At 37.8% G+C, this 22,300-nt stretch overlaps 2 protein-coding genes across 2 annotated transcripts in view; both read left to right on the top strand.

The window, feature by feature from the left end:
• The first annotated feature begins 106 nt into the window (after positions 1-106).
• Positions 107-2,794, top strand: si:ch73-281n10.2 (Non-histone chromosomal protein HMG-14A-like). Its single transcript, XM_051679866.1, has 6 exons — positions 107-294; positions 1,568-1,594; positions 1,707-1,736; positions 1,832-1,867; positions 2,376-2,501; positions 2,640-2,794. Exons 1-6 carry the CDS (start codon positions 277-279, stop codon positions 2,700-2,702), a joined length of 300 nt encoding a protein of 99 aa, XP_051535826.1. The 5' UTR covers positions 107-276; the 3' UTR covers positions 2,703-2,794.
• A 1,957-nt stretch (positions 2,795-4,751) lies between these two features.
• Positions 4,752-22,300, top strand: part of brwd1 (bromodomain and WD repeat domain containing 1) — a 69,363-nt gene continuing 51,814 nt past the window's right edge. Inside the window, exons 1-11 of the mRNA XM_051678949.1 lie at positions 4,752-4,961; positions 5,056-5,114; positions 5,218-5,247; positions 5,436-5,495; positions 7,031-7,181; positions 7,280-7,378; positions 7,493-7,653; positions 8,298-8,519; positions 12,030-12,130; positions 12,260-12,330; positions 12,431-12,531. Of these exons, the coding sequence (XP_051534909.1) occupies positions 4,913-4,961; positions 5,056-5,114; positions 5,218-5,247; positions 5,436-5,495; positions 7,031-7,181; positions 7,280-7,378; positions 7,493-7,653; positions 8,298-8,519; positions 12,030-12,130; positions 12,260-12,330; positions 12,431-12,531 (1,104 nt within the window). The 5' untranslated portion in view covers positions 4,752-4,912. The remainder of the gene's footprint in view (positions 4,962-5,055; positions 5,115-5,217; positions 5,248-5,435; positions 5,496-7,030; positions 7,182-7,279; positions 7,379-7,492; positions 7,654-8,297; positions 8,520-12,029; positions 12,131-12,259; positions 12,331-12,430; positions 12,532-22,300) is intronic.

Raw genomic sequence — 22,300 nt, 5'->3', positions numbered from 1 at the left:
CACAGGCAGGTATTTTGCTGTGGTTTGAAACATGGTTGCCAAGACGCTTCAGCCAATCAGTGTCGAGAAGGGGCGGGGCATAGTGTGCCCATCAGGTTAGTGCTACTATGAAAAGAATATAGAAAGGGGAGATCCAATCCGGTTTCAGCTAGTTTCTGTTCCGATAGAACATTTATGCTGGCTTAAGTGTTTCTTTGACCATCAGAATTTTACGCGAAACTTTTATCAGTGCAAGCTATTTTAATTACCCCTTTATTCTAAAAGCGTAAAGCAGCTATGCCGAAAAGAAGCAAAGTAAGTTAAACAATATTTGGTATTTAATTGTATTTTTATACTGTGTTTTTAAGAGCATGCAATAATTGCATTTACATGCCTGTGAGAAACTGTATGTAAAGTTATACGAGTGTTTGCTGCGTTGTTGTATGTGTTCATTCATGATCTAGGGCATGAGAGTCGGGGGAGGGGATTTGGCGCCTTTTTACTTGGAACTGTGCAGTTTTCCGTCGAATGCATGTGGATATTTCAAGAGTGCATGTTGTAAACCGCGTTTGTTTTGCCTAGCATTTTCAGTAAAAACGGGTATATAATACGCAGACAGAGCAATGATCAGACAAAGGGGTGTAACCTCATAACGTTTAGGCATGTTGTTCCTCTTGGAGAGCTTGTTCCTGCAAATGTTTTCGTTTTAACAGAGGTGCATGCTCAGCCTTTGAGTAAATATACAAGCTCAAAGTTTGAAGTTACTGTCTGTAGTTGTAGTCTTTTTTTCTTGTCAGACTACTTTGTATGTTGTTATAAATGCATGTGGATTTAATGTGTTGTGCACGACTCCATATGGTTCTTGGGGTAGGACACATACACTATAGTCTTTGGTGTCATGGCTGTCTTTGCAGTAAACAAATTGGAATCCTTCTACAGCCAGTTATTCTATTATTCCAGTTGGATTATTCCTAAATTCTGTTTATGCGGCTGTAATCCACCTCGAATTTTCACATGACCCTTGAGTTGGACTCTGTGAAGTAGCGTGAAGTTTTCGTCGATTTTGATTTTTGTTGAACTACTGTGTATATTACGCATACACTTTTTCTTGCACCTTTTACATTTAGTCATTTAGCAGACTATCATAAATCTGAATTGTGTATATATATTCACTACGGAATATAGAACTGAATGTATCGACCAATTGCTGATCGATAGTGAGTGAATCCTGCCAGCAGAGGCGGAGCTGTTGTTGCCATCCTCCCTCTGTAACGACTATGGTATGGACGTTTTTCAATAACATGGATAAAAGCTTCAATATAAGTGAAAAAAAAAGGCTGCTGTAAACAATCATCTCTGCACCTTTTATTTATATTTGTCTTTTATTCTTCTAGTTTTTACCTGTAGTTATTTTATTGTTTGTTTGCGTGTAATTTTGCGACAAAAAACGTTGGCCTAGTACCACAAAGGAACTGAATTGAACACACACACATTCACTCTCAGGTTACATAATTGCACATAACTGTAGGGGGTGTCCACTTATATAGCCGACCTACAGATACACTAACAGCTTCTGTTTTCTCTACAGGCTAACAATGGCACTGAAGCAGCTGAGGTGAGTTTTTCACTGGAGTTCAAACTTGTGTAATGTTTTTTTGTTTTTATACAAAGTGTTATTTGTTTGTTGATTTTGTTGCCATTCCCACCTCCATAAAATACACAACTAGCCCAAGAGAAGGTCCGAGAGACTTCAAGCTGTAAGTTCATTTTCAAGAAGTTCATTATGTCTGTCATAATAACATTATTAATGTTTGAAAGATGCACATGACTAACACAGAATGCTGATTTACAGAAACCCGAAACGCCAAAGTCTGAGCCCAAGCCAAAGGTAAATCAATAATTAAAAAACGATTTTATTAATGGGATAGTTCACCCAAAAATTTAAATTCTCTTAATGTTTACTCGCCTTCATGCCATCCCAGATGTGTATGACTTTCTTCAGCAGAACACTAATTAAGATTTTTAGAAGAATATCTCCGCTCTGTAGATACGATCGCTTTAGAATGCATGACCATGAGGGGAATCAGTTCACGGCACGCTGCCTCTTGCGTGACGTAAGCACGCTGCTGGCATGTTCAAATGAAAGCAAAACCAAAGAAGCTTGTGAACAGCATTCTGTTAAAGTGCTGATCACCATCCACTTGCATTGTATTGACTTACAGAGCAGAGATATTCTTCTAAAAATCTTTGTGAGCTGCTGAAGAAAGTAAGTAATACACATCTGGGAAGGCGTGAAGGTGAGTAAATGATGATAAAATTCTCATTTTTGGGTGAATTATCCCTTTAAGAATAATGGAGTAATACAACATTGGCTTAAATGTGTGGTTCCCTTACAGAAGGCACCTGTCAAAGGCAAGAAGGCCAAAGTGGTAGAAAAGGCTAAACTAGAGGAGAAGAAAGAGGATGCGAAGCCAGAGGAAGAGGAGACAACACCTGCAGAAAATGGAGAGGCTGAAGCTGAGGTAAAAAAAAAATGTTTTCCTTTTCCTCCAAGTTGGATATTTATCTGGATATGTAGTCAACGGCGATTACTACTATTTAGTCTATGGCCAAATCTATTAAACCATACTCGTGTGTGTGTGTGTGTGCACATGTTACAGGGAACAAACGCAGATGGAGAGGCAGGAGATGAGGAGGAAAAGTCAGAGGAGGCTGCTAAATAACATTGTGTTTGACCAAACACTATACTACTATTCTTGTACAATACAGAGGAATATTTTTATTGACCGTTTTATAAAAGAAATCAGTTTTTTTTAGAAGATCAATATTAAAAGCTAATTTTATAGATAATGTTCAAGAGAAAAGCCTTATAAGAAGGATTCCATCTTATCCCACTCCAGTTCTCCTGAAGAACTGCAGTCATGAACCAACTGACTTTCTCTTGTTTTGTTCCTTCTCTTTGTTTTAACTGTTTTTCTTTTTGTTTTTTTTAAGAAGGGAGGCAGTGAGACACGTTGTGACAGATAATGTGATTGTGCCATTTTTTTTTTTAAAGACAACAAAAAATCTCAAGTCTTTTGAATTGAAACTGGGATAGTTTGCCTGAGACACTAACATTCCATGGGCAATATGAGGAACATACCTGTACTGTATGGGAAGGGGGTTCTATTGTAAAATGCTTTATAGTTTCTTAAAGGTTGGGATTGATTGTAAGCTGTATTCTATAAATTGAAACCTCTTTACAGTTTTATGAATCAACTGCTTTGGTAAATGATCCTGCTCACTAGTATTGGAATGCTCATCCGTTGTGTGAATTAAAATAAGTTTTGTATTTGTTTGATGGCAGCATTGCAATAACATTGTATAGCTGCCTTTTTTTTTTCTTTTTTTTTCAGTATGTGATGGTACTTTAAGAGGATGAAAATGGAATTGTGTGTTAGCAAAGCTAATGACACAACTGTGTTACAGTGTTAAATATGCAGGTTGTAGCTGACATTGATACAAAAACTGTATTTCATTCATGTGAACATGCCAGCAGTAGCAATATCACAGTGTTTTTGGTAAAAGTACAAATGTACAGTTGTTTTTTTTTTTTTTTTTTTTTTTTTTTTTTATATAAATGTAGCTGTGACTAATGATTGATTTAACATGCAAATAAAACTTGTCATTTCACCTTGAGAGTTTTTTTGTTTCTTAATAAATTTAAACAAAAGTACTTTGGGAAACTGTTGATGTGCGGCATACATACCAACGTTTTCTTAATCCATTTTAATTCAGGTTAGAAAAGAGGCAGCATCATAGCCATTACATATAAATAAATACACTTTTCATAGATGTAGAGCAAATATCTACTAGAATTTTCTTTTTGAGAGTGTTCGCTACAAAATTTACATTTAAAAATCCACATCCTTCTAGTCCTGTGCTGCGTTTCCCAAAAGCATCGCAAGCTTAAATTGATCGATGGTTTCTACGATCTACTTAGGCTTGCGATGCTTTTGGGAAACGCAGCCTTGGAATGAAAGAAAATTCATTTGTCTAAAGATGTGGGGACCATTTATGCTAATCCTTTGATAGGACTTCTGTGCTTAAAATATGAAAAGATCGGTATAACTGTATTTAAACTAAGTTGCTTATTGCCGAAAAAGTGACACTTAAGATTTAAGTTAATTTTTAAGGCCAATACTTTTGGAGACAACAGTAACTGCTGCAGTATTTCAAGGTAAAGACGAGAGCCTTTCAGTTCAAATGTCAGAAAACTATAGTCTTCCAGATCAATTTTCCTTCAAAAAGGAAAATATCTACTACAGTTCTACTATAGGATTTGTGTCACGTTTTTTTTAGGTGGACTGTTTAGTGTAAATTTCGAGCGTCTAGCACATTTAGTAATAATATAAATAACTGCAAATAATCCGACGTGAATAGTGTTTGTCTGCATGTGTTTACATATTCAAACTGTCGAATTCTTGAAGACCGTTCCATAAACAAAAGAGAAACGGTTAGAGCATCTGTCCCCATTTACGATGACGTCATAGACCAGCCGTTAGACATTGTTCAAGCAAGAACGCTCGTTTTTCGCTGTTCGATAATGGTTTCGGTTGGAACGATAACAAATGTGCAGATTTAAACATTGAACGTTTAATCTGTTTAATTTGCGTGGCTTCTGCTTTACTGAAGTCGACGAATAGTTGTTGTCTTGTTGAGCGTTGTTGTGCCTAAGCAGCTCCTCCATATGCTGCCCCTCCCCCTGTTTCCGGTATTCAGGCGGAAGTAGCTGTGAGCTTAGTCCTCATACTTCCAATGGCGACCGAAAACTGGCTGAAAAGAAAGCGGGAGCAATCGTCGAGAGGTACGAAGCGTACAATCGACATTGAATGATTATTTAATTGACAAACTACACATAAAGTTCGCATCCACATATCGTATCAATTGAGATATGGCCAATACTGCAGCCAGAAATGGGAGTATTTCACCCCTTGAATCGGGTAAGGCTCATTTGAGAAATCTTATTATAAGCTACTTTGAGAGTTTATTCATCATAAACCGAATTATAAACAATCTGGTTGTGTCCGTTCGCAGAGTTGTACTACTTGATATCGCGCTTTTTGAGCACGGGGCCGTGTCGGAAAGCGGCCGAGGTAAGTTGTCTTTGGTCTTCGAGACTTTTATATGATGATTTTGCTTAAAATTATGTTCATTTGGATGAAGGCACTGATCAGAAGTCATTCTCATCTGTTGCAGGCACTTGTGTGTGAGCTGGAAGAAAATCAGGTGTGTGCTCGATTTCTTCAGCGTTTGTTTATCAGTCAGACTCACTCTTGGACTGAGACTTGATTTGTCCATATACTACTTTATCACCAAAAATACTTTTTTTATGTATTATTATTATTATTATTAAGGTAATTTAAGCTTAAGTGTCTTTCTATTCGCCATCATTAACCGGGCTTACTTTTTGATAGCTCCTTCCACATCGATTGGATTGGGAAGGAAAGAAGCACCCACGATCTTATAAAGATTTGGTAAGTGTTTTGATATTTCTGGAGCATGTGGAAGGCATGCGTTTTAATTTAATGCACGTGTTTATTTTGTTGACCGATTTAAAATCGATGAATAGCGCAGGCACCTCTGAAATCCTTCCTGTCATTTTATTTTATAGGCTTCATATATTTGACAACTTCGATCATGGTATAAATAGTTGTTATTAATATACACAATGCTTGGCTACTCTGTGTTTTGACTGCTTCCCCATTATTTAGCGCTGTATTGCAGTTAGGGTGGGCCTCTTCGGGTTGGGGCTACGTCAGAATCTTAACCGTCCAATCAGATATCGCGAAACGCTGTCTTTTTTTTTGTTTTTGTTTTTTTGCATTTGACCTGCGCTGCGATTGGCTGATATGCGAACCTGGTTTGCATAAACTCATTGCACTCAGCCACATGAGACAGGCGTTTATGTATGTTTTTTTGAAGGGTCATGACCACTGGTCACCTTATGATTGTAATATGTGTTTGTAAAATGTGTAAAATTAAGCTCTCTATAAGGAAATATGCAATTGTTTTAATTTATTATTTACATTTATACATTTAATTTGGTTAAATAAAGGAGTGTATTCAATAGCATATTACCTTTTTTTTTCGTGGTGTCGAAATTCATATCGATAATCTTGAAATTTTACTGGTTTGGTACATACTACTGAAGATCAGAGATTAACTAACAAAAAATTACTTGTGATGAAAAGTAATTGTTCTATTTTCATTTGTTTTATTGATTCATGTTGGTGTTCGTGACAACCCTACATGGTACTATGCTTTTTTAGACATGTACATTGTTTAAGGAATGTTCTGGGTTCAATACAAGTTCAGCTAAATCGACAGCATTTGTGGCATAATTTTGATTAGTACTAAAAATAATTATGACTTGTCCCTTCTTTTCTTTAAAAATAGCAAATAGTTGGGTTACAGTGTGGCACTTACAATGGAAATGAATGGGGCCAATTTTTGGAGGATTTAAATGCAGAAATGTGAAGCTTATTATTTTATAAATGTACTTTAATTCCTCTGAAACTCATGCATTATTTGAGCTGTAAAGTTGTTTAAATCATCGTTTTTACAGTTGTTTTAGGGTTTGTTGACATTTCATCATCATGGCAATGAAGTTGTAAAATTGGATAAAACTTTACAAAGAAAAAGTTCGTAAGTGATTTTATCACACTAAAATCATGTTAACACACATATTGTTTACGTCTTGTGGCTTTACTTTTGAAACTAAGTATGATAACTTTTGCAGATTGGCCCCCATTCACTTCCATTGTAAGTGCCTCACTGTAACCCAGATTATTTTATTTATTTATTTATTTTTTTATAAGATAAAGGACGAATCGAAATAACTTTTTATGCCATGGTACTGATATATGAAAGTACCATGCTATTACTATTTTCTATCTTATACTCTGTAACCAGATGTGTTACCATGGTAATACCATGCAATTCTTTGAAGAACCAAATTAATACCATGGTATACGAGTATTATTATAATTATCCTTTATTCTTTGTGAAGGTTGCTGCCAACAGACATATTGCCCCAGACCACTTGCTGCAGATATGCAAGCAGATTGGGCCGATCCTAGACCGAGAGGTTCCGTCTGGTGTGCTGGGAGTGCACACTCTACTGGGGGCTGGGAAACACTCTTTATTGCGAACATCAAAAGGTTAGACCATCCTAGAACTTTGAATGTCATTGGCCTAAATGTGAGTCCAGTAATCGGTGCCTAAATGTCAGCATTGTGCCCCCTTTCACAATCTCTAGACTGTGGTAGTAGTAGATGGAAAGCTTCGACTTTCGCAGCCCTTCACAGAGGGAGACCACCAGAGAGCCCTTTAAGCTACAGGGATGCCCCAAGTATAGGTGTGCACCTACATTTATCAACCGTTTAATGTTTCAAATTTGTGTTATAGTCTCAGTGTCTTGAGAGTAAAAGAGGCTTTAGTGTTAAGTGGATTTCTCTCTTTTTTTTTTTAGTGGAGGTGTGCCGAGGCAGAGAGCTCACCGGAGTTCAGAGCTTCAGTTCTGTGAACCCTGTCAGCAATTATCAGCACATGAGGATGCACAGGAGGATTCTGGGCCATCTCTCTGCCGTGTACTGTATCGCCTTTGATCGGACAGGTTCCAGGATATTTACGGTGAGCATCAAAGTCCTTTGTGCAGCTGGGACTCGTTTTCCACTGACGGGGTGCGGGGTTGGTCCCCAATTTTTAATCATTCCACACATTTCATTCTTTGTTGCTTTTTGTTACTGTTAAAATGTTAAGCACCATTTTCTTGTTTTTATTCTATTGCTTGTAATTAGTGTCTTTGTTCTTTATTACTGACTGTTTTTTTTACAAATGTAATTTTTACTTGACTTAGTTCATATTGTATTGTGGTTTTGAAATTGGTTTTGAGAATTGTCAAATTACTTGCATGTGTGAATGGTTGCTATAAATTTTATTCAGTTTAACTTATGACTGTTGCATCAAAAGTAGCATGTAATGGCATAAAAAAACTCAAATTACTTCTTAAAACTCGTAAGACTTGTAAACAAAGACAAGTTTGTTTATGAGCAGGTTATTTATTAAGTTATGTCATTGCTCAGTTTTTTAGTTAGGGGAAATGCAGGCCGGTGCTTAGAACAGTTCATTTGTCCCACATCCGATCACCAGCACAATTTCGGAAAAGGGGTATTGGGTTTTGGTGAGACCCTTTTATGTATGCTAAGGACTCTGCAGTCTTCATGACAGTGAAATAATGAACCATGCTTGATCCTGCTTGCATGCTTAACTCTCAGGGTTCCGATGATGCCTTGGTGAAGATCTGGTCCTCTTTTGATGGAAGGCTTCACTCCACTCTCAGAGGACATCATGCTGAGATTTCAGACCTTGCCGTTAACTTTGAAAATACCCTTATCGCGGCCGGTAGCTGCGACAAAACCATTAGAGTCTGGTGCCTTCGTACCTGTGCCCCAGTGGCAGTCCTGCAGGGCCACAGTGGATCTATTACCTCTTTACAGGTGAGAGTGCTGGATGACTTTAACACACATTTCACTTTAAAGTCAAAATTACTAATGTGGCTTTTTAGTCCATGTGTCTTAACTTTGAGGCCAGTTTACTCCACTCTAACACCGTGTCCTAACCAGACGCACTGCGAGAAGATTCCAATGACAAGCAGTTTGTTTGTCCACACTAAATGCGACATGACTATGCAAAGCTGTGGGGATCTCCTGCACATAAATGACTAAAAAAATCTGAAATGAGAATAGGCAGACAAAACAGTCTGTTTATTAAACAAATCTTTTTCACACTGAAGCTGTGTATGGACATGTTTTTTTACGGCAATCCCCGAAGGTATAAATATGTAGTCGCACACAGGGTAAGGTTACTTCTGAATCGCATCTTAATTCAGTCCATAAACAATAGTTTATATTCCGTGGTGGAACTGACGGTGATAGAAATAATTTTTACATTTTTGAAATAAAATGGCAGGCTCATTTTTCTAGCAAATGCTACTTTTATAGTTAAATTTTTTTTAATCTTAAATACACACAACTGAATAATATTTTCTAGAGCCCGATCGATACCGATACGGTGGCCGATATAGTTATTTTTGAGCTGGAATGAAAACTGACCTTTTCTATGTGGATTGTGCACCAATGTGACTATGCCAAGGTACTCAGGAGGCTGTTTTCTTAAATATTTTAATCAAAGAATATTTGACATTATTATAATACATTTTCAACCAATTCTAGAAATGAACACTGAGAAAATAAAGAATAAATAAAAGTACAATAAATAGCTAAATAAATATCAGTACTGTATGTTCAGTATCAGTCAGTTGCTGACCATTTAAATAAAGAATACATAAAAACAAAATAAAATGATAAATAAACATCAGTAGTACTGTTTAGCATCAGTCAAATGCTGACTATTTTAATATTGCCAGTCAATTATTGGCAGGTTGTAAAACAAGAAGCATTTACACCTGCCGAGTCAAGAGAGAAACAGCGGCAGCCGTGTTACACCGTATTCTGCTATACAAGTTCAGGGGAAACGTTCAACGGTGGAAAACCAGACTTTTAAATATTACATTTTGTAAATGTAATGACTGGAATTGTTCGGTTGAAGGGGGTACCAAACTGCGAATCCTGAACAAAACAGTTTGGCGAACACATGTTTACGCATTAGCTTCCACTCAGCTGACAAGGTATGAAAGTAGCTACGTGGTTAGCTAGTTAGCTATAAGCTCGTTGTCATGGAGTGTAAAAGATGGATGTTGTTTATTTACTTTCCAGCATTGCGTCTCACCAAGTAGGTAACAACGTAGTGTGAAATTAACAGACACAATCCACCACCGCATCGTTGTCTGCTGAGCTGCAAAAAGATGCTCTGTTTACCTTTCAATCTGCTACGTTACTGACTGCACTGACAAACTATAGCTGGCTAACAGCAAACAGATGTGATAAACATGAGTGACATGGTTGTCAGGGACAGGGTTAACGCTATATTAGTTATATTGAAAAGGGTGAAGTGATGGTGTCATGTTTAATACATTTCCAGCTTTATTTCACAAACTAGTTAGCAACTTGCCGTGAAGACACCGCTTAATTCTGCACTGTCTGCAGAACCGCTGCACAGGCACTAATATTTTTACACTTTGTGCGTATTTTGGCAAAATTACTGCTTGTTTTAAAATGACCCCCATCTTTGTGCCATGAATTTTCTTTGTTGTCTTCAAACATTACATGTTTCGTTTTTTTTTTTATGCTAAGCATGTTCTTTTCTGAAATTTTTGTTGACTTAGTAAACAAGTTCACTAACTTCTAGGAGAGGAAAAAATAAAAAAATAAATATATATATATATATATATATATTAAGTGTGGTGGAAATGACGCCACAACAGTGGGAAAGTCACTATTTCTGAATAATTGAATTTAAATGTAAATATTGAAAAGATGTTTTTCTTTTCATATTGAAAGTCAGTATGAAACTTTGCTAAAACAGTAAGATCTATACATAAAAGGCATTTGAAAAGTAACAAAAATAAAGGCCTGGTCATGAGACCTTCATATTACATATTAAACTTTTTTTTTTTTTTTAAATCTGTTCATTTAAATAAAAATCAACCCCTGGGGTATAAAAGTACCCGAAGTTCAACAAACACCCGTAAATGAAATGCCACATCAGAGCATCCTTGTCTATAAGAGTGCATTTCTGTTGCTGTGCACGAGAATGGTCGTCCTTTGAGTGAAAATGCAATCACAAAATATGTCCCCAATTTGTGATTACTGGGTAAATTAAATTGTGCTGTGGCTTTGCTGCATTAAAAACTGTGTTGTGATGTCATGCACGTGTGTATAGGAGCAGATTTCACACATTTGTTGCGCTGCAGCATTTCCTTTAAATATAGAGTTCATTTAACGCTGGTCGCTGTTTCCTTCAAATGTTGTAAAATGGAATGTTCAGCCTTTTTTTGTCCATGGCTGTTTGTTTTTATATTTAGTTTATCCCCTCTCTCCTAATTCATCTGTGGTACATGATTTGTGGTGTTACATTAATTATTGGATTGTATGGGTTTAACAGTTTAGCATGGCACAATACTTCGTGATTAAAAAATGTGACTGAGCATTGTGGAGATTGGATTTGTTTTTTGTTTTTTTCTTCTATTTTTTTGTTTTAGTGTCAGTTCTATCCAATATGCGCATCGTCCTACACCTTTGTAACACGGGCATAAAAATGGAAATCGCTTCATTGCACAAAAGGAGCTCTTAAATACGATTGCACACTAGCAGCCACAGGTTTACTACTGCTATATTCATCAGTAATGATGAATATTGTGTATAATAATGCTATGGGGAAATATAATCCTAATGTCATGTCTGATTTGATTCCTTCAGTAAATTATTATTTAACTGGATAAGCATGCACTTCCATTAAAAATGCATTTTTGAAAAGAATATTTGGATGTAATCAGAGTTATTATTTTAGAAAGATACAGCTTTTACTTTTAAAATGTTCTAATGCATGTAATCAGGGACAGTGTGTAAGAAGAATATCTAAAATAATTCTGTATTTTCAGTAATAGAATTATTAGATAAAATTTAGGTGTCACCATTGCCCTGTTCTGGGCTGATTTTAGTACCCAGTACATCTCTAATCGACCATTTACAACTTATAAATTAACTTTTGAATAAACTATGCTTCAAAAGAGAATGGTTTTAAATGCATGACAGCGTAAGTTAACAATAGTACTTAAACATCAGTTACACACGAGGCAATACAATTCTGTGTTTTTGCTCATTACGACCGGATTACGGAATTAATGATGCAGCCGTTGGGGAGCTTAACATGTGAATAAAAAGCTCATTAAAATCATAGCAATATTCACCATGTTGCCTAATCTTATATTGACAGCAAGGTCACTGTGAATATATTTTATATAAAATTATTGCCCATGCTTAGTGTACAGTAGCATAATTTGCTTGTATAACTGTTTAGGTAATTATACTACTTGTTTCTGTTTGTAGTTCTCTCCATTTCTCAAGGGCTCCAAACGGTACATGGTCTCCACTGGAACTGATGCAACAGTGTGTTTCTGGCAGTGGGATGTGAATAATAACAGTTTCAGGTGTGTTCATCTTGGAATGAAAATATGAGAAACGCTTTTCTTGTGAGAGAACATAATGCTGTATTCATACTCGTAGGCAAAAGACTTGATGTAAACCTTTCTTATATCTTTCCTTATAATATTCATCAGTGATCGTATGCACAAATTCACCGAGAGGCCGAGACCGGGTGTTCAGATGGTCTGCTCGTCCTTTAGCCCTGGTAAGATCATGACTGCTGGAGTCTTTCCGCTTGTTTTCTCTGGATATATGTTTGTGTGTTGAAGGTTTCCCAATGTGTACGTTTGTTTTCCCTCATACAGGTGGCATGTTTCTTGCAACAGGAAGCACTGATGATGTCATAAGGATATACTACCTGGGCAGTGGCAGTCCAGAAAAACTAGCTGAGCTTAACTCTCACACAGTAAGAGCTCCCAGTTTAAAGGGATAGTTCAGCTCAAAATAAATATTTTGACATCATTTACTCGCCCACTTGTCCTTCCAAATCTTTATTACTTTTATTCCATGGTACTCCAAAAGAGAATTATGTTCAGAATGGTCTGTCACGATTGTTCATTATGGTGACACACACATATAAAAACATGACCACCTAAAAGTAGTCCATGCAACTTGTGCTCTATATTTTAGGTTTTCTGAAGCCGTATGATAGCTTTGTCTGAAGAAAATACTGAAATTTAAAGCTGCACTACTAAACTTTGTGCTCTCTACATCTTTGTAAATTGCAAATAACTTGCAGAGGAACAGTTAATGTGAGTTTTTTTATATAGGGCTGCACGATTAACTGAAAAAAAAATTGAAATTGCGATACGACCGTGTGCTATTATTAAACTGCAAAGGGCTGCGATTTAATTAAATAAATAAATGGTGTGCTCGCTTCAGAGTTTATGTGCGCTGATCTGTCCAGTCTCATTACAGTGTTTTCAGAGCGGTCCTGAGCTCCACAACTCTGTAACTTATTAAAATGTAATCTAGGATGCTTACCATTCCAAATGAAGGACTTCGCTATGCTACCAAATTGCTTGAAATAAGAGAGGGGGACATCTACAGGGAGAGATTGTCGCAGGTAGTTAAATTTTGGAATACAATTCATTTTAATAACATTAAACTTCCCAATCGTAGATAAATGTAATGAAGCCCACATCGCTCAAACTTTTTTATTAAGGGGTCAAAATTTACTTTTATCTAAATCAGACAAATTTGCGGGGAATAAAATGCCCAAATACTTAATGTCCTGTTAGGGCCACTGGAAGGTGCCCGGCTGGAAAGCCGTTACTGGGCAGTACACTGTCAGAGCCAAAGCTTCGGATTTAGACCAATTGACTCTGTATCCTGAGAATTTAGAAAATAAATTAATAATTCTGTGGAGGTAAGGCATAAATCTAATGGGGTCAGAGACGAATAATAAAATATCATCTGCGTAGAGCAAAAGCTTATGCGCCATACCTCCCACCACCACCACCCCTGGAAAATCATCTTCCCTTCTTATCGCGGCTGCTAATGGTTCCAGGGCAAGACAGAACAATAATGGGGAAAGAGGGCAACCCTGCCAGGTGCCCCTATCCAGAGTAAAATAATCTGAAATTATTCCATTTGTTTGTACCGCCTCTACCGGGTGTCTATAAAGTAACTTAATCCATCCAATAAAAGTATTCCAGAACCCGTATATTTCCAAAATCTTAAAAAGATACTCCCATTCTATCATATCAAACGCCTCAAGTGAGATGGCAGTGACCGGAGTCTGATCATTCGGCACTGACCACATGATAATGATGAAACGCTTAATGTTATCAGAAGAGCTGCGGCCCCGAATAAACCCTACCTGATCTATGTATAAGTGATGTCATAACTTAATCGGTTAGCCAGAATTTTTGACAAATATTTTTACGTCTAGCTGGATCAGGGAAATTGGATGGTAACTCTGACACTTGCTTGGATCTTTGTCCTCTCCAAGAATCAGACTGATCCGGGCTTGTGTCATGGTTGGCGGAAGCTTTCCATTCTTTAATGATTCCATATAAACCACTAACAAAAGTGAAGCCAGTTCTGTAGAATAAGATCTAAAAAATTTAGTGGCAAAGCCGTCTGGCCCCAGAGACTTGCCCGTAGGCAAGGCCCTAATGACCTCGCCAAGCTCCTCCAAGGCCTTCTCAGAATCAAGAGAATTCCCTTGCTCAGCCATCAGTCCAGGGAGTTCTAATGGTTCCACAAAATTTCTAATATCTTCATCAGTAGACAAAGATATGGAACTATACAGATCAAGATAGAACTCCCCAAAAGCATTATTAATATCAATGGCCGAGGTAAATATTTCACCACTAGCAGATTTCAGTGAGGGAATGGTAGAAAAAGACACTCTCTGCTTTATATATCTAGCCAGAAGTTTTCCTGCTTTGTCCCCTGACTCAAAATATGACTATCTTGCCCTGAATAGCCAAAACTCCACCTTATGCGATAAAATAGCTTTATATCTGTATTTCAGTCAGGCCATCAGACGACATTCGGCGCTTCAGCTCTGCCTCAGCACTTTTAATATTCCCTTCCAACTCCACGAGTTCTTGTGCTTTGGATTTTTTGATGAATAAGGCATACTGTATGATCCGACCCCTAAGGACCGCTTTAAGTGCCTCCCAAGCCACGCCCACAGAGGATACTGAGGACCAGTTGATCTCCATATAAACATTGATTTTGGCCTTTAACATTTGTTGGAATTCAGGATTTTGCAAATGGGATAAAATAAAGAAAATAACCTATAAAACAAACACCAGCCAATAGGCGGAATAAGCCCAAAGAACGATTCATCCACATAACTGTCCTGAAGGTGTGTTCCTCCACAAAACAAGCTCCAGCCGCAGGCGGAACCATAAAAAAAAAAAATTACAAAGAAAGACCATTCAGTTTCCTCGGGCACTCAAACAAATGTTCAGTGAGCCGGCCCATTCGGCTGTTACCTGAGTGTAACAAATGCACTAATCACTCTAATGATTTGCAAGAAATATTCCACAAAACAAACCCATCCAATAGGAGGCATAAGCACAAAGAACATGCAGATTCATCCACAAACTGTCCCAAAGGAGTGTTATTCCACTAATCAAACTCCAGCCGCAAGGCGGAACCAAAACAAAAAGAAACAAAAAAGGCGCTCAGCTTCCTCGGACAGTCAAGAGAATGATCAGTGAGTCAGGCCCACTCGGCTGCAACATGAGAATCACCAAATGACTTGCTCATTCCATTGACTTTATAAAGGACATGGCTTGCTGTGGGCATGTAAATGTTTTATGGCCATCCTTAGCATCTATTCTCAATTTGGCCAGGAACATCAGAGCAAAAGCGATCTTCCGTTGATGTAAGAGTTTCATGCATTCCTTGAATTGATCATGTTTCTCTCTTGTCGAATTCGCAAAGTCTGGGTACAAGAAAGCCAAGAAAGCCTTCCTTTACTCCTCGCCTCGCGTAACACAAGATCTTTATCGGATGATCTCAGAAATTTGGGCAGAATTGATCGGGGCCTGTCTCCCTCAGCGGATCTCTGAGCTGGAACTCTGTGAGCTCGCTCGATTTCCAGCTTATGGCCTGTTATGTCGAGCAGACTCTGGAATTCTGACGTTGTTTCGCTGGTTACGATTCTCAAGGTCTTCCAACTTTTCCCAAACGTGCTCCAAGTCCGTCTTGGTCACTAGCGGGTTTGCAGCTAATTCCCTCTCCGATGACTCCAGATAATCAATCCGTTTCTCAACGTCCCCCACTCTTGTAACCAACTCAGTGAATTTCATCTCCATGGCAGTGATCGATCAACGTATTACAGCAAGATCCTCCAAGTCAGCAACGCCCTTCATCAGCATTGCCGTCATGTTCAACAATTGACGCTGAATCTCTTTCACCTCACTGGCCAAATTGAGTCCCTGGTCTGCGGCCTTGTAAGGGTATCAGCTTGAGCACGCAAGTGTCTTTTAATGTCTCCAGAGCCCAAGGATTTTGTATTCTTTGACATATTGTCTTCATAGAACAGTTATGGAACAGGGTGTATCGAATCTCACCGGTTTGACACAAAAAGTATTAAAACTAACAAAGTGCGCAGAGCTTGACGTTCACACGTCCGAACCTCGCATGGCGCCATGCGACTCTCGGATATATTGTTATTTGATAAAACATTTATAACTGTGATATGACTTGCTTTGAGGAAGATAAACAACACTCTTTGCATACAGTATTTTAATATGGTTATTCAAGTGTTTTATACACCACACATCAATGTTTGTACTCTACTACATGTATCACAAATTTTAGGGATGAAACTCGTGATATGGCTAATACAAGTTCAATGGAAGACACTTAATTATTTTTAAATTACAATCTACAGCCTCGGTGGACAATGCAGGTAAACCATAATACAACAGTAGGTCTAAGCACTGCACACTAAAGTGTAAACTAAAAACACAAAAAGGATTAAACAAATTTTTTTATTTTTTATTATTGTATCAGCTTCTATTCATCTGTGTTAACCAATAAAGAAGAAACCACATTTTTCGTTTTTCATTTTTGGGGTTAAAAATAAAAAATGAATGGACGCAAAAGAACACAGATCGAAAACACTCAAAGCATTAATATTAATAAAGTTTAATATTAACAATTTAAATAAAAACAATGTAGCCTTAAAAGTAAGCGTTGCTTCTAGCTTTTAAAGTTATTAAAATAAGCCACAAAATAAAGAGTAAATAGTGCTTTAGGTATTTCGGTAACAGCAGTGATTAAACATTAACAAAACCTGTAATATAAAAACAAAAAAGTAATCTAATGCAAAATAACAGGGATGCACCGATATGGAAATTTTGGTCGATACGATAACTAATAATTCAGTGTATTTGAAGGCCAATAACCGATATATTTGCAGATAAATCTATATCTGGATATAAATCTACATTTTGTGTCTGATTACAAAAACAACAGGCTCACCTTATAAAGCCACATCCGGAGCACTTCTAATTAAATCAATCATGGAAAGTGGATTATTGTTTTATTATAAAACAACTTCAATTGCAGAAAACAAGGAACCTGCAAGAAACATCTAAAACGTTTAAATCATTTACCAAATGCAGCCTACTTTGAACCAGTTAAATAAAGAAATTTTACATTCCTATGGCCAACTTCCTTTTTTTTTTTAATAAAAAGCATAATGACTGCAATTTAAAATTAATTTGTTGAGTGAGCTTCTTTAATAAATACAGTGCATTGCACTTGATTCAAACTTGTGAAAAGACAAAACTAAGGAATGCAAACAAGTCTCAAACTCACTGTAACCAAAACAATATGCTTTAACATACAAAAATAAAAAATAAACAAAATGCATGTGACATAAATAAATACTGTATAATGGAGTGTTTATTCAGATCCAGTATAATCCTCTAAAGCAAAGCCAGAAGGCACCAATCAAAACCCACACGGTGAGTAGTATGTGCCTGAAAAAGCCATAATTTATCGGCTTTAATATAGCGGCCAAATTTTATTATCTGACCGATAACAAATAGCTTTAAATTTCACATTTATCAGCCGATATATTATGCATCCTAACAAAATAAAGCTACTTAAATTGTTGACAGTTTTTACTGTGTGATTATTAGATACACTGTATATTAATACTGATTAAATACTGTCAGAGTTTGACTGAGAAGCACACCTGCCATTAAAATGTATTGGGCTTACAGCTACTTAAGTTATTCAGCCAAGGACAGTGAGTCAGTCAAGTCTTATCAGTATTGTTGTTTGATTAATATTAAGGTGTATTAAGCTGAATTTACACATCGGAAAGATAAGATTGCATTCACCACGAGACACAAGCACTCTATAGAGCATGCGCAGACATCGGCATGTGAACGTTTGAAAGCAGCTGGTTGTAGTGAAACAGCGCGTGGGTACTGAATTGAGTTTTTGCTTTTGGTACTTTTAACATTGGTGGGAAGTAAAATATTGAACTGAGATTTCGCTGCACCCCTAGCCAGTCGTGGCGGCACCCAGTGTGGGAACCACTGCATATTGAACAACTAGCACCTTGTACCTACAACAATTGGTGCATTTCTGCAACTGGGATAAAAGAAATGAGAAAACGGTGGCCCACACACACTTAAGCCCCGTTCACACCGGGGGCGGCATGTCGCTAGACTTTGCGATCTCTGTCTCTGGTGGGCGTTCCTACTGCTGACGCTGCTCTAACGTTATTGGTGGACTGCACAACTGGCCAAAGTAGCATTTGAAATGCTGATTACAGATGATACTGCCGATAAAACTAAGATATCATACTAATTTGACAAGGAATCAGTTCTTTTGCCTCTAAAAATGTACATTCTGCAGGGGAGAGCATTTTATATAACCTGCAGCGGTGCCTAATGCATCATATTATTAAACAAGATGAACGTTATAATATGAATCAAACTTTCCACACATCATTTTATTAGGCCATATCGATGTATGTGGTTACAGACAAATGATATAGAACCGGGAATTCGCTCACAGAAACTTTTAATTTCTCCTCCATCTTGCCTGCACTCGAGTGGACTCCAGTACCTCACACTCACCCTGCCTGGAGACGGATGACGTAAGCTCTTCACTCTCATTGGTAGTCTCTCTCGAATGTTGCTAGTCATTTGCATAAAATTTTGCAAAAAACTTTTCTCGTCTTGTCGCTCCCCATTACGATCTCTGTCGCCAACGGCCGTGACAGCTTGTGTCGGCGGAAGTCGCTGTGCTCTCACTGAAAATGAATGAGATGAAGTCGCTTTGTCGCTGGAAGTCGCTGCATGTGTGTACGGGGCTTTAGAGCAGTGTTGTAGTACTCTAGATCGGTCTCACCACTTTTTGAAGGCCTCTGTCTCGTCTCGGAATCGACCGCATTTTTACACTGTCTTGTCTCGGTCTCAGACAAAGAGGACTCGGGATTTTATTTCAAGACCGGTCAAGTCCACAACTGCAGGGATATCACTAAATTGCCTGTGCATTGTTCGATTTATTTGTTAACATCATTACTGTGATTGGATGTAAAACTTCCTGCTTCAAATGCAAGCAATAACTTAACTAATTTCTAATTTGAAATTTTTGTTACTGTTAACGGTTGTCACCCCTCCCCGCCCCCCTTCACACGCACTCTAAGGAAATGAATGCGGGAGACAGGAGAAGAAACTGTGGCTGTCTGAGAGATGTCAGCCAAATCTTCTGTAATACAATTTGGCTACATAAACCAGTGTTTCCCAACCACTGTGCCCACTAGTGTGCCGTGAAAGATTGTCAGGTGTGCCATGGACACCTGATCAAATTCCTCAAAATAAATAAATACCGTTTTTTTTTTTTTTTTTTTTTTTTTCGGTATTTTAGTGAAGGCATAGAGAATGTAGAATAGTTTTAAAGAGCCCATATTATGCTAATTTACTGGTTCATAATTTTATTTTGGGGGTCTATTAGAATAAGTTTACATGCTTTAATGTTCAAAAAACACATTATTTTTCTCATACTGTACATTTCTTTTCCCCGCTCTTCATACTCTGGTTGAAATACTCTGATTTACCTCCTGTCTCTTTAAAGCCCCCCTTTCCGAAAAGCACAGTCTGCTCTGATTGGTCAGCTGGCCTAGTCTGTAGTGATTGGTCAACCACGTAGAGCGTGTCGGAAATGTAACGCCCCTTACCATAACTGTGTTTCAGCTCCCGAAGCTTCGTGAGCAGCTCTGTAAACGCTTGTAAATATGGTAACTATGGCGTCGGTTTTGCCGTACCAGCTCTAGCCCGAGTCCGATAATGAATGAAATAATGAAAGTTTGGAAGAACAAGCTGATCGACCCGAACCACCTTCGCAAGCACGACTTGAGTAGGATGTTTCACAGTGGTTAGTTTTAATTCTGTAACTTTCTTACAAGTACACTGTTGATTATTGTGAACCTAACAAAGCTTCAAGTTAAAGACACGTAGTGCATCTTAGTCAGTCATCTTTTGCTGGAATGGGTGTAGCCGAACTTTTTTCGCCTGAGATATGAATGGAGAACAGAGGCTTACTCCCGGTTGGACATTACCGCGGGGTATTAGAGAGTTAGTGAGCAAGTTAGCCGTGGACTACCGTGGATAGCGGCCATAACATTACAACTTGTAATTATATAATTATATAAGACTCTTGAGATCGACCATTTTGTTACACAGTTTTAGGTAAAAGCAGGCCCACAGCTGAATAGTAAATCCTTACCAAAACAATAACATTACATAGCAAGTTAGCCGAGCACTACCATGGATTGCAGACGTAAAATGACCATTTGTAAAAATAAATCGATCTCCACGCTTGATCACTATTCATAGTAAGAACGACAAACAATCTGCATAATTCTACACAATTGTAGGTAAAAGTGGGCCCACAGCTGATTAGCAAAACTCTTTCAACACAATAACAGTAGCTAGCAGCTTAGCAGAGACCTACAGCTGTGCACTGGGTGTACACAGTAGCTACAACACAAAACTTCGTATTTGAACTCTTGGTGGCAGATAAATCCACAAATAATCAAGAATACTTACAGGTTGTGATCCTGAAGCGCCAGATTGTCCCAACAAAGTGGGAAATGCACCGTCTTTCAGGAGTAACCGTCTTGAAAATCCGGCATTTGTTGTGGTTGTACTGCTGAGGAATAGTGGTAAAAATACATTTTAACCACTGATACTTCAATTCGTCTGCCTTTGGAAGTCCAAACAAAGAGGTTTTGCTTTCGCAGTTAAGAAAACAGCGTCTTCTCGACATGGCGACAACACTAACCCAACTCATCCTGACCTCGGCTGTAACTACGTTTGTTTCAGGACGGGCCAAAGTAGCCCTTAGGCGGGCATTATGCAGATGTGCTACACAGTGATTTAGATACTTTATGGAAGAAATGGCTGAACTACAAACAGCCCGTTTCTTGTAGTTCTTGAACAGTGTTGTCTGTGGGAGGGAATAACTCCCTTTTGCGTGGACTTTGTGCTTTGTAACTTTGCAGACCTTTTACATGCACAAAGAGCTGTTACACACTAAAGGAAAGGTAAAATCCCAAAAAGCACAATAGGCCCTCTTTAAAGTTGCCAATTCAGAACATTTTCCATTACAAAGTATTTTATGCAACCAGTTTAAATATTTTGTCAACATTTTTGTAACATTATTGTTCTAACAAACTTTAGTCTGCTGTCAAATGTAACTCCTCACATGCCCACAAAATTATGCTTCATCATCACACTTGTAGTAAAAACATTCAGTCAGTGAACCAAATGAATGAATAGAATACAACAGGTGTATTGTTTTACGCAAAGACTAAAAGTTGTTTATTTGTGCACAGCATAAAGTTATAGATGTTATGAAGAGATGTGGCTGGGTGTACACAGTAGCTATGTGTACACCCACATGTACACGTGCGTTTCTCTCATGAAACACAAAAAGAATATAAGAAACTGTTACATATGATTACTAAAAGCAATTTCTCCTGTTTTAAACAAGTCCAAAAACACAGCGATACGATGTGTACATTCTGTGGCACTGTAATCTTCACTGAGCGCATTTGACATCTGAACCAGTGAAAAGAGGCCGGGTAGCTGGTCCTAGTGCCTGCCGTATCCAACCTTTCTTAGTGCGACTTATGTTTTTTTTTTTTTTTTTCTCTCTATCAACAACGCGATTTTGACCCGGAGCGACTTAGTCAAGTGCAGCTTTATTTCCAGAAAATATAGTAAATAAATAAAAAATGTGTTTGCTGTGCCGTTGCAAGAATTAATTTGCAAGAACAAATCTACAAATTGGAAAAGATACACATTTGTTGGTTTTTCATTATCCAATTAGCGCTCTTGGCGTCTGTGACCTCATTATACAGTGTACCTATGTTACTTGCATTTTTTGCATAGCTGAATTTCAAACATTACATGTTCATGCTACTGACAGATAGAAAACATGGACAATTCTTGAAAAGGAAAACTATCGACGATGGTTATGTGGGATAGTGGTGTGCCATGGGATTTTTTTAATCGTAAAAAGTGTGCTGTGGCAGAAAAAAGGTTGGGAAACACTGACCTAAACCACAATGAGTTAATCTGCAAAAAAGCGTTCAAAAGAAAACTCATAGCAATATGTAAATTCTGTAATGCAATGCTTACCGAGATGGCTGGGACCACGTCAAAATTTTATCGGCA

The sequence above is a fragment of the Myxocyprinus asiaticus genome, chromosome 39 (assembly GCF_019703515.2).
Source record: "Myxocyprinus asiaticus isolate MX2 ecotype Aquarium Trade chromosome 39, UBuf_Myxa_2, whole genome shotgun sequence".
Classification (NCBI taxonomy): Eukaryota; Metazoa; Chordata; class Actinopteri; order Cypriniformes; family Catostomidae; genus Myxocyprinus; species Myxocyprinus asiaticus.
This window is presented reverse-complemented; position numbering and strand designations above follow the sequence as displayed.